Source organism: Mesoplodon mirus (genome assembly GCF_964341445.2).
Source record: "Mesoplodon mirus genome assembly, chromosome: 6".
Lineage (NCBI taxonomy): Eukaryota > Metazoa > Chordata > Mammalia > Artiodactyla > Ziphiidae > Mesoplodon > Mesoplodon mirus.
Window position 1 is genome coordinate 29,393,489 of NC_138982.1, and position 12,645 is coordinate 29,406,133.

Consider the following 12,645-nt stretch of genomic DNA (forward strand, 5'->3'; position numbering starts at 1 on the left):
CAGCGTCCTCCTCCTACCCGTCTGCACCCTAACCTCCAGGGTTGCTCTCCTGTGTCTCCCCAACGTCCAAATGGTGAAAGCCCAGGGCTCCATCTTCTCTATTCATTGTCACTGCTTAGATGAGCTCGGTCTCCAAGCTTGAAAGACCACTTTCGTGCCCATGGCTTCCAAATTCATTGCCTCCAGTCTGGACCTCTCTCTGAACTTTAGACTTGGAAGTCAACCAGGCATACCAAGCTTAACACATCTACATCCAAACCTCTGATCTTCCCTCTCAAACCCTCTCCCCACAGTCCTCTCCATCTTGGTAAAGAGAACCCAACCAAGAATCCTGCAGTCCTGCCCTCTTTCTTTCCTCCTGCCCCACGTCCAATCCATGAATAAATCCTGATAGCCATCACCACCGCCCAGATCCCCCCAGATCAAGCCGTTCAGTGGCCTGGATGGTTGCAAAAGCCTCCTGGGTGGTCCTCCAGCACCTGCTTTTGTCCCCACCCCTTACCCCCTGCATATCGGATGCAGCCACTCTTCTGCTCAGACCCTCAGGAAGAGCTTCCATCTCTCTGAGAGCAGAGCTGGCATCCTCGCAACAGCCTGGCCCGTTGTCACCTGGCTCCTGCCCTCCCGGCCCCTTGCTCCCAACACTGTAGCCAGGTGGCCCATCTTCCTGAAATAATCTCCTTCCAGATATCTGATAAGCTTGCTCTCTGCCTCCAATCATGCCTGCACAGATGTCACCGGTTCCCCGAGGTCCTGGCTGAGCACTTTATTGAAAAGAGCCACTGCCCACCCCTGCCCCCGCCCTGTCCCCCTCTCTTCCTCACTGATTCCAAAACACTCACCACTGTCAGACACAGTGAGTGTTGTATTTACTTGCTTTTTTATTTTCTGTCTCCCATGACTTGACTTCAGCTTTGAGAAGGCCAGAGTTTAGACTCTGCATTCATAACTGTCCCTCTACCTGTAGCAGGTTTGCACCGCTTATGGGTGAGTCTGGACATCCTTTCATTTTATTTTAGAGTCTTTTGAATTTCCCTTGTTGTGAACTGTGTTCATATTCTTTGCAAAGAATACAAACATGAGGGTTGTTGGCCTTTTTCAGACTGATTTTAAGAGTTCCTTGTGTTATGAGGGATATTAGCCTTTCCTAATACGTATTGCTAACATTTTTTTCTTAGTTTCTCGTTGTTGTTGCAGCTTTGCTTCTGATCCTTTCTGGCATACAGAATTCTTTGCATGCAGTCTAATCCATCAAAGGGCTGTGTGTGTGTGTGTGTGTGTGTGTGGTGTGTGTGTGTGTGTGAATGTTTTGCTGCAGCTTCTGGGTCTGTGCTATCTGCCGTCTGTGCCACGGCCACTGCTGGCCTGGGCCTGGCTGTCCCCGCGGGGGCTCCTCTCCCGCCTGGAATTCCCACCCCACCAGCCTTGCTCCCAAACCACTTTCCTGTCTCAACTGCAGCTCCAAACTCTGGTTCCGTGCTGACCCGATGGGTCAGTCACGGGCTGTGCTGTCCTCTCACCACCAGAGGACCAAGTCCCCTGTGCAGTGAGGATTCTGCTTGCGCCTCTCCTGCGCTCGGCCTGGAGCCCTGGGGCGGGGAAGTGAGGTCCCCAGCCTCCTTCAGACTGAGAGTAGGACCCTAATAAATGTCTGTGAAGAAACAAATGGACGAATAACCGCAGCATTCCACGTTCAATTCAATTCAACAAATATTTACGGAGTGCCAGCTTTGGCAAGGCGCTGTTCTTGGCGTCGGTGGGAGACGATATGAATAACAAAGCTCCCTGCTCTCAAGGCGTTTACATTCTAGTTGGAAGGAGACACACAATAACCAAGGAACATGAGCAAATGATACTGTGGTTGGAAGGTAATGACTGCTATAGGGAAAAAAAAAGTAGAGCAGGGCAGGGGCTCAGATGTGCCAGGATGTTTTTAAGGTTTGAGGTTGAAGTAAAACATCCAGTTCTGAATTATTAATACAAACTCATAATCATATCTTGGGATTGCCTATATTTCCTCCCAACCCTTTCTTCATTAAAGAACTCATCCATAGCACAGGGAACCTACTCCATGTTTTGTGGTGACCTAAACGGGAAGGAAATACAAAAAGGAGGGGATGTATGTATACGTATAGCTGATTCACTTTGCTGCACAGTAGAAAGTAATACAACATCGTAAAGCAACTATACTCCAATAAAAATTAATTTAAAAAAAAAACAAGAACTCATACATTCAAATAACTCCTCCATTTGGATGATACTAATTCTATCTGTAGACGCCACTCCACCCCAAGCTTTACTACAGTTGCTTCAACAATGTGCTAGCTATTTCCATTTGACCCTCTGCTGGGGTCTGCTTTGTGTCCCCCTGCCCGACCCCAATCCATGTTGCAACCCTCATGCCCAAAGGGATGGTGTTAGGAGGTGGGGCCTGTGGGAGGTGCTTAGGTCAGGAGTTTGGAGCCTTCATGAATGGGATTAGTGCTCTTTTAAAGCTCCACCCCTTCCACCATGTGAGGACCCTGCAAGAAAGTGCCAGCTCCGAACCAGGAAATGGGCCCTCACCTCGTGATCTTGGACTTCCCAGCCTCCCGAGCTGTGAGAGGTAAGTCTCTGTAGTTTTAAGCCCTCTGGTCTGTGATACTTTGTTATAGCAGCCCGACTGGACCAAGATAGCCACCCTACATGATCCCTGGCCTAGCACACCTGAACCAGACCCTCACAATCACCTTCCCCCTACCCCAGTAGCTCAGGCCCCCACATTCCAGTGCTGTGTGGGGTATTGGAACATGGAGGGCAGAGGAGAGAGATGGGTTGGTCAGCGAGTCCCAAACTATTTCATGACCCCACGGCCTACGGCAGATTCCAGAAGTGTTCAAAACGTTGACAGACAGAGCTTGAAAGAAGGGCTTTATAACCAAATACATTTGGTTTGGGATATGCTGAGTTAAACTAGGGAATATTTAGCATGCTGATGTGTCCCAAGAATCTCCAAAGGGGAACACGTTGTGTTATGAAGATTTGGTGATGAAACCCTTCGCCCAAGGAGTACGACTAGTGTTCCTCAAATCAGGCTTTGGGCAATGTTGGCCTTAGAAGTCAACGCCAAACACTTTATCCTTGAATTAAAAGGCTCCCGTCATAGAACCCAACCTCTACTTCCAACCCTAATTTCTGCTGCTTCCCAAAGCAAACATTTCCCTTCGGACAGGACAATGTACGTCATGTGCATGGAAAGCACACCTGGACGATGAAGCCTCTCCCCTCTGGCCCAGCAGAAAAGCCCCGTCCCTCCGCTCTCCTCACACGGACCGTACCTGCCTCTCTCAAGCCCCTAGTTCAAGCCCTACCCCCTCCCTACCAACAAAACCCCCTGGCCTGCTCCTTCTCTCAGATTCCACTTATACTGGCTTTGTTGTGTTTTATAACTTTCAATGGTAGCAGAGACCGTGCATTAGTTTCTGCACCTCTAATACTTAGTACAGCATTAAACACATTCCACAGATGCACGACTGCATTTTTCCTTTACTATGTTAACACGTGTAATGACATATTTTTGACAAGGCACTGACCTATAATGAAAGAATACAGGTTAATTAAAATTGTTTCAAATCCCTTATTCTTAGAAGATTTACCTCTAAATATTGTTAAAACATTCTTAGAATGCATTTGTTCACTTTACCCACTACAGTCCCTTATTTATATTATATTATATATCATATATCATATCATATGATTTCTATACCACAGAATTTGAAAGACAGAAAAAGCCTTAGAGACCATCTAGGCTATTTACTTCATTTTAGATCCAAGAATACCTAATCAGATATGTGTGTGTGTGTGTGTGTGTGTGTGTGTGTGTATAAAACCTTCTGGTATTTGAGAAAGATGATTTAATTTACTGTGGACTTCACTTGACTTGTGGTTCTTCTCAAATTTAATAAACAAGTATGATGGAATAATAACAAAAATGTTTTTTATGGGAGCGCCAGAGTTGAAGGAAGCCTGACCCCTCCCCAGAAGATAATCTGCTGAGATGCTGAGAGTTGCCATTTATTTATTTATTTATTTTTGGCTGTGTTGGGTCTTTGCTGTGCATGGGCTTTCTCTAGTTGCGGCGAGCAGGGGCTACTCTTCGTTGCAGTGCGTGGGCTTCTCATTGCAGTGGCTTCTCTTGCTGCAGAGCATGGGCTCTAGGCGCACGGGCTGCAGTAGTTGTGGCATGTGGGCTCAGGAGTTGTGGCTCACGGGCTTAGTTGCTCCAGGGCATGTGGGATCTTCCCAGACCAGGGCTTGAACCTGTGTCCCTTGTATTGGCAGGCCAACTCCCAACCACTGCGCCACCAGGAAGCCTGAGAGTTGCCATTTAGATGAAAAGTGATGCGTTCAGAGACTCTGGGTTTACAGGGAAGGAGGAGGCAGAGGAAGAAGGGACAAGAAAGCACAGCTTCAGGATCGGCGCACAGGACAGATATCCAGGGAGGTCACACATCTGCCCGCCTCCCTCCCCTTCACTCCTGGCACCGGGAAATGTCACCAGTGAAAGCCGTGCTGGGAAGAAGGAATTGCTCTCATCAATCGGGAAGAAGGAATTGCTCTCATCAATCCGGCAGGCATGGAGCAGTCACCCTTTGCAGGGCGGGGAGGGGTGGGGAGAGGCTCAGAGGTGAGCATGAACCCAGGAGGGGCCTCTCTCTGCTCCACCCTCTAAAGAGAGCTTCTCATTCAAATGCAAATTCCTGGGCCCCAACCCCGAGGATACTGGTGGGCGAAGCAAAGAAACTGCACTTTACACAAGTGTCCCTAGGAGACTCTGACCACACTTATAGGAAATCCTGCTGCGATGGCAGCTATGTGGTCGTCTGAAGGCAGGATGGGGTGATGGGCACCCGAGATGGGGGGGTGTGGTGAGACAGCTGGTTCCTACAGACTGCTTGCTTGTTTAGCCTTCCTGCCTGAGTTGGCCTAGGTGTCACTTTTGTGATCATCCCTCTACCCTCCCTTACCATCAGCAAAGGTTCCTTTTGAGAAAATTAAGAAGGATGGAGGGCTTCCCTGGTGGCGCAGTGGTTGGGAGTCCGCCTGCTGATGCAGGGGACGCGGGTTCGTGCCCCGGTCCGGGAAGATCCCACGTGCCGTGGAGCGGCTGAGCCCGTGAGCCATGGCCGCTGGGCCTGCGCGTCCGGAGCCTGTGCTCCGCAACGGGAGAGGCCACAGCAGTGAGAGGCCCGCGTTCCGCAAAAAAAAAAGAAAAAAAAAATAAGGATGGGGCGGGGAGCAGGCTGGCCCACCGACAATGACCTTGCTACTTCTTGGCTTCTGTGGTTTCACTAACTGTTAGTTAATTAAAGTGCCCTCCGGGAGAGCATCTGGTGATTCTTAGAAGAGGAAAGAGGCCGAGGGTCCCAAAGGAGTTAAGGGTTCATGTGTCTCACCTTCAGAGAGGTCACTCTTCACCTTCAAAGTGAGGCATTAACTCTCCCCCTTGAAACGCACGCTGACAGGCTGCATGCAACTCATGCACCGTGCCATCACATGGGATTACTTATTTGATCTTCTCTTTTTAGGTGACTGTAATCAGGCCATTCCAAAATTGCTGCTTAGGCAACCGATCTGAGGTCACTGTATTCTAGAACCCGTGGGGCTATCGGGGACGCATACAACTCACTGTCACTTAGAAGGAGGAGAATGAGCCAGAGAGAAGTCGAGTGACTAACGTAATACCACACAGCAAGACATGGTACAGGGGGCCCAGGAGCCTGTGCTGGATCCCCAGGGAAGAACCTCTTACTTCTGTAAATTGGGGCTGAGAAACAGCCTGACATAAGCGAAGACAAAAGTTAGAAGCCCCCAGGCTTCCTTTTGCAAACATTGTTAACTGAACACTGTGAAGTGTTTTCAGAATGACTAGTACAGATGATTTTACGTTTGTTGTGTTGAGCGAGACAATGATGTGAGCAAAGCAGATGATGGATGGTGGCAGGTTACTTCTCCGGAAACCTTCCCTGCTAAGAACACACTGAAATCCCAGGAGTTTGCAAAACAACACAGGCCTCTTGAGCAATGTCACGTAGGTCTGCCTGACATCCTGCTTGTTCTCCTCACACGGGCGCGTCAGGCTCTCTCTGCTTTGAGGTAAGATAAATCTATCAAGCTTGGTCCCAGGGGAAAGGCCAGCAGACCAGAAGCAGCAAATCAGAAAGAGAACAAAAGAGTCATGTACGAACAGGCAGTGGGAAATGCAGCACAAACTGCAGGAGCAGTAGAGAGTGAAAGCCGAAGGAGAGGAGATGGAACTCAACTCTGACCCCTGGGACAGGATCTGAACAGGAAGCCCCAGTGCACAGCGTAAGGGCCCTGAAAACTTAAGGCTCCTCGGGGCACTGCTGCATTAACCACAGCAAATAACCACCCTGGGTCATCAAAAGTTCAAATTACTTTTGGCAGCCAAACTTAAGAAAGCAGAGATGTGTAGAATCCATTACAGAAAAATTTCCAGTAAGCAGATTAAAATGAAGGGCAATTAAAGCTTTTGTTATTTCGAAAGCTGCCTTCCATCCCACTTTACTCAGTAATGATGCACCCCTGCCATGCAATGGGAGCCCCTCAGAGCTTTCAGAATAGAAGCTTCTACTTGAACAGGTTGGGGGGCCATGGCTGGGCTATCTTTCACTTACAGCTTGACTGCCCCTCCCCTAACGGGAAACTGGAAAGAGCAGGGACCCGACTCTCCTGCCAGAAGAGGAGCCAGGCTCTCGCCCACTGGGTGCAGACACCACCTCTGCACCTGGCCTGCCCAGAAAGCCGGGGTGGCAGGGGTCCTGGGCTGCAAGCACCTGCCTCACCCACCTGGCCCCAAGCCTGGTGGGCGTGGCCACGCCTCCTCCAGGACCACGCAGGTCAAGGATTCCTGTCGCAGCCTCCACCGCTCCATCCCTTCCTTCCTCTTTCTTAAACTTAGTAAATTAAATTAAGTTTAAATTTAGCAGTGATATAATATTTGGCAGAAGGATGCATACACCTAGTTTAAAGATAAAGAGTTTGGGCTTCCCTGGTGGCGCAGTGGTTGAGAGTCCGCCTGCCAATGCAGGGGACACGGGTTCGTGCCCCGGTCCGGGAAGATCCCACATGCCGTGGAGCGGCTGGGCCCGTGAGCCATGGCCGCTGAGCCCGCGCGTCCGGAGCCTGTGCTCCGCAAAGAAAGAGGCCACAACAGCGAGAGGCCCGCGTACCGCAAGAAAAAAAAAAAAGATAAAGAGTTGTCACCAATCCCCCCTCTCCAGAAGCAGTTAACATTCAACCCCTTTAGCTGAGTTTGTTTCCTTTTTGAGTATCTATGTCCGTATTGCTAAGTAACAAGCATATACTGTTTAGATTTTTTTCCCCAAGAATTACTTATTAAACTGCCCAGATGAAGGATGAGAATTTGGCTATTTTCAAGCTCCCCACCGTCATGACTCTTGGCCGTCTGGAACCTAGCTGCTCCTGAATCCAGCTTTCGGACAGCTCTCCCCTTTTATTCCCACCTTTACCCCGACCCCCAGAGGCATCTGCTGCCACCAGGTCCCAGCCTGGTGGGGTCTCCACGAAGTCAGACTGTGTCCCCATCCCCACCAGCTTCAGACTCAGCTTTCCCGAGTCAGCTAAGTCAACTTTCCTTTTCCTGTTTCCAAAATTTCGTTGCTCCCATTTTCTTTGTCCCTATAAGTTTTTTATTTAAAAAAAAAACCCTACGGTCATTTTAATGAGGCTCAGAAGGGAGTGGACATTAAATGCATGTGTTAATGCACCATCTTGGACAGGAAGTAAGTTATTGACAGGAAATAAGTCATTGATTTCTTTTTTTCTTCCCAGAGAACAAATGATTTTCCATTTAAATTCACCTGATGAAAACATCCAATGCACCGAAGCAAAGCAGTTTAGACCACCTCCTAGATCATCTTCCTATTCTTTACGGAACAGATCGATTCAGTGACTAACTAAAATTCAAACACAGGCTGCCGTTTGGGGCCACTGAAGGAGAGAAAGAGCTAGACATCAGAAAGTGGAAAAGATGTTTCCCCTGAAAGAATCCAGCTAATCTTTTATCAGCTTTTATAAACTTTTGAAAAAGAACTTGTAGAACTTCTACAGTGCTTCTCCCTCTGGAGATTCCGGCCCTGCCCCCCCATGTGTGTTCCTTTCCATCACCCACTTGGATACTTCCTGAGAGAACAAGCATTTGTTAGACCCAGTAGGACGTGTGCTCATTACTTCGCACACACCCGTTCCTGCACGGCTGTGCCATCCATCACTTCTCTGTCTTTCTCAGTCATGTGGCAGCCCAGATCCACTCATCCCACATCCCTCCCCGCGATCCAAACATTCAGTCAGTCCCTGTCGCTGGCACCACTGGCCTCTGGCTCTGAGCAAATGCTCCACATCCTGCCCTTCCTGTCCCCCCTTCCACCTCACCCAAGAGCTGGCGTCCCCGCCTTCTCAGTGGAAAACACTCCTCCACCCCAGGATGCGTCCACAGGCCACGGCTCTCCCTTTCCAAGGTCAAGTGTTTCACAGCTACGCTTGATTCCTGCCCTCCTCACTTCCTGCATCCTTTATCCTGGGCTCATCTTTTAGCATCTTTCTCTTCGCCTCTTCACTGGATCTTCCATATTCCTAGGAACGTGGTTTTCTTATTAAGATTTCCCTTATTAAGATTTCCCTTTAACCCACCAAACTTCTGTGCTGGCATATTCTCTTCTTAAAAGAGTGGGCTACACAGGCTGCCCCAACTGCCCCTCACCTGGCTGTTCTCACCTCCCTTCCTTGGTCCCTTTGGGTCCCTGTCTGCTGCGCGAGCAGCTTCCTGGCCCACCTTGGCTGTGGGTCTTCATTTACCGGCATTCCTCCCCGGCCTCTCCTCCCAATAACAGCATCAGCAGACTCATTTCTGGCTCCAAAAAATCAGTTACACAGCGGAGAGTCTGAACCTGTCCCAACTGGGTGCACTTTTCAACACGGGACTGGAGGCGGGTGGAGTGTAACTCCTTAGTTTCACTTATTTACATGAAGGTTTATCTAATAAGAATACAGGTTTGTCTTTAAAAGTGTGGAATACTTCTAAAATAATCCCCTCTTCCAGCACTTTGGTGACCTATATCTTCACTTTGTCATTGCGAGATTAAAGATCTGCAAGCAGGAGAACAATTACTCACCAAAAGTAAAACCTTATGCAAATGCTATTGAGCCCAATACAAATTAGCAACTCTTCAGATGACTAAGAACGATATGCCTTACGATAACTGTAAACATAAGAAACAAAGATCAAGAGACTCTAAAATAAGCACTTGGGACAACAGAAGGGCTGTGTAGGCGGTCGGCAGTAATTATGAAACCGAGAGATGATCGTTATGTGCTTCTGAAGGGCTTTCAACCCGAAGCAACTCAGACCATTACACAGCGGTTATCCCCACTCCTACCTCCCCAAGCAAAACCCTTAACAGACAAGACTCTTCAGCTTTTTAAATACAAGCAAATATATCCCTTACTGAAATCGAACAGAAAAACAACACGAAGCTGCATGACGCTAGACATTATCTAATTTCATAAGCCAAGGAAGTTGCAAAGAATTGCCAATAACTCAAATTGTTAAATTAATAGCCAGTTCTTTTTTTCCCATAAATTGTGGTTTCAGATGCTAACGGTCCACAATTCTCATAGCAATACATGCACTTAATAGAATCGAATGCTTCATAAAAGCCAAATCACATTTAGCCAGTTAATATCTGAGCGACTCCGCTGTGCAGATGTTAGAACAGATGTCACGGGTAAAACAGAGAGAGTCACTCAGCATGCAAGCCTGGTGCACAGGAGGTCACTGTCCCGTTTGGAAGATGGGACACGTTAATAAAAGACACAGTGACCGAAGAGGCTTGATCGGCTGAACCAGATACATGTCTGAAGGGCTGAATGGAATGGGTCTGGAACACACATCCCGGAATCAGGAAAGCCCCTGGGAGACTGATGAGATGAGAAGAAGACAAGGACAGACTGGCAGAGAGGAGGGAGACAGAGGTCCTACCCTGTGGAAATCTAAGTGGAAACACACAAGGGATGGCGGAGGAGGCGGGGCAGCCCAAAGCCCGGCTGGACGAACAACTCACATCTCCTTCCTCAACAACCTCCAGCGGGTTCCCGACAACCTCCAGCGGGTCCTGCCCACAACAGTCCTCTGCACACAGCTATTATGATGGTCACCTGAAAGCTCAACTTCACTCCCCTTCTACTAAAAAACTACTAAAAAACTGCCTCACAAGCCAAGCTCAGGCTCCTGAGTCACACCCAGTAAGTACTCAATGCGTCTGACTGTATGTGGTTACTTCCATACGTCCTGTTTGATTTGAAGGTTCTAGAAGACGAAAACCAATCTTGCTTACTTTTTTAATATTTTGGTATGTAACAGCTCTTACAAGTATCTTAGGCATAGAACAAGTTCAAGACATATGTATTAAATAAATGAACACGACTTAATTAATACTTTTTAATATAACATTGGCAAAGTGGGTGGGCCAGTTGGCAATGACTTTGCATAGGAAGTTAGAAGTTAAGATTTGGTCAGCTACTCAATGATTTTGTATAGGGTAGTGACATGATAAAAAGTGGTATTTGACGTAACTTGCTTTAATTGTGGCCGTAAGTGTCTCAGAAAGGACTAGAAGTAGAAAGGTTACTTTGCTAATAATATTCTGCTAACAAGATGAGGATTTTTGTCTGTTGATTAGTCACTAATGTGCATATTCTTCAATAAACCCCCAAAGAGAAATTGTCGCATGCATCTTTGCCTTTCATCTATTTTAAACGAGTTCATTTCTGAAATAAGAGATGACTTTTTTTTACGGCTAGGTAACAGTTATGGCCTCTTGATTTGAAGGAACAGCAACCAAAAACCCTAGAAATTAAGGACAGATACTCTTATTTATGAATTACAAATACTCTCCACATTAGAACCTTCCAAATTGACACTCAAAATTTGAAAATTGAACGAATTGCATTTTGCCTATTCTTATTACAATGCAGAACACGTGACTTTTTGGTTTTATCACAGCTAAAATTACTGAGACGGTTGTTTATGTAAGTAGAATTTTGTAATTTGGTGTAACATTGGGTTGTGAAATGAATGAATTCCTCACCATGTGAAAATGTCAGTGCATTAACAATTTCAAGAGGTTGTAACTGGTGCCCACGGAGGTGGTAGAGATTTAGCGCAGAGGGTCTCAATCTGGGCTGCAGCTTAGAAATGCTTGGGAACCTTTAACAGCTATGAACGCTTAAGCCACACCCCAGACCATGTCAATATATTTTAAAAGCTCTCCCCAGGTGAGTCTATTATCCAGGCTTGAGAACCAGTGAATTAGTATTTTCTTGAGCCATGAAGAAATACTTTTTATACCTGGTTTTCTTGATATAGTATCAAAAAGATGAAGTAGCTCAGGGGCAAAAGAGATGACACTACTAACTTTATTTTAAAGAAAAGAAACAAATTCTCACTCACCTGCCTTCTGACAGTGTACAATCTTTTCATACACAGCGTCTGCATTTTCAATCAACGCCTTGAGGGACTGGATCATCTGCAGAGGAAACATCCAGACAGGAGGTCACACAGACGGCTGGACACAGGAGGGTCCGCGCTCGGGCGTGAGGCTCTTCCCCCAACGCGGCTGAGGGGATGTGGCGACTCGTCCCTCCATCTAACGTCTCACTACTCAAGTTCATGTGTGTACGTGTTACATGATACAGTCACACCTCCCCACACAAGGGCTTAGACCAGGCTGTGATGAGTATATTCCTCAGGTGGTTGGGCTTGCACAACACTGGATTTGAACCTCAAGCCAGTACCTGAGTTCGTTTCAGTGTGAAAAGCTACAAATAAATATGTGTGCACATCCAATCTGTCCTTCATTTTAACACAACCTCCTGCGTCACCTTATGGAAAGCTCCAGCGCCTACATGCCTTACTCACCTCAGCCAAGATGCCTCCATCTGAATCAGTTTAAAGCTTACGATGAGGATCAAAAAACAGCACTTCTTTGATGCATCACTAATGCTATCACTCAAACAAGTAGTTTTAATGTGCCTATCAGTGATTTAAAAAATTCAGTGTTGAGTTCTTGTTCTAAATTGCATGTGCTTGTTTTAGGAGCCGCGCTTGAATTAGGAAAAAGGAACAGGGTACAGCTGACCGATTATTTTACTCACCAAAATGCTGGGGAAAGATCTGTCTGAAGTAAACTTTTTGGCTCTAAAATCACTATGAAAATGGGATGGCCAGATTCAGTTCTCATGGCTCAAATGGGGACAATTATGATCCTTGCCATAACTGTAGACTCTAGCTTTTTGTTTTTGTTTTTAATTTAATTTTTATTTTATATCAGAGTATAGTTGATTTACAACGTTATTTTCAGGTGAGCAGCTAAGTGATTCAGTTATACATATACATGTATCTATTCCTTTTCAGATTCTTTTCCCATATAGGTTATTACAGAATAGTAAGTAGAGATCCCTGTGCTATACAGTAGGCCCCTGTTGATTATTAGCTTTTTGTATTTAAATATTTCACATGATAATATTACTCATCTCTTTTACAGGGCCATTCTATCTTGTATAACA

General features: G+C 46.8%; 1 protein-coding gene across 3 annotated transcripts in view; it reads right to left on the bottom strand.

The window, feature by feature from the left end:
- PLCL2 (phospholipase C like 2) overlaps positions 1-12,645 on the bottom strand; it is a 209,731-nt gene that overhangs the window by 51,166 nt on the left and 145,920 nt on the right. For all 3 annotated transcript variants that reach the window (XM_082625790.1, XM_082625789.1, XM_082625791.1), the window contains exon 5: positions 11,531-11,606. In XM_082625790.1, coding sequence (XP_082481916.1) covers positions 11,531-11,606 — 76 coding nt within the window. The remainder of the gene's footprint in view (positions 1-11,530; positions 11,607-12,645) is intronic.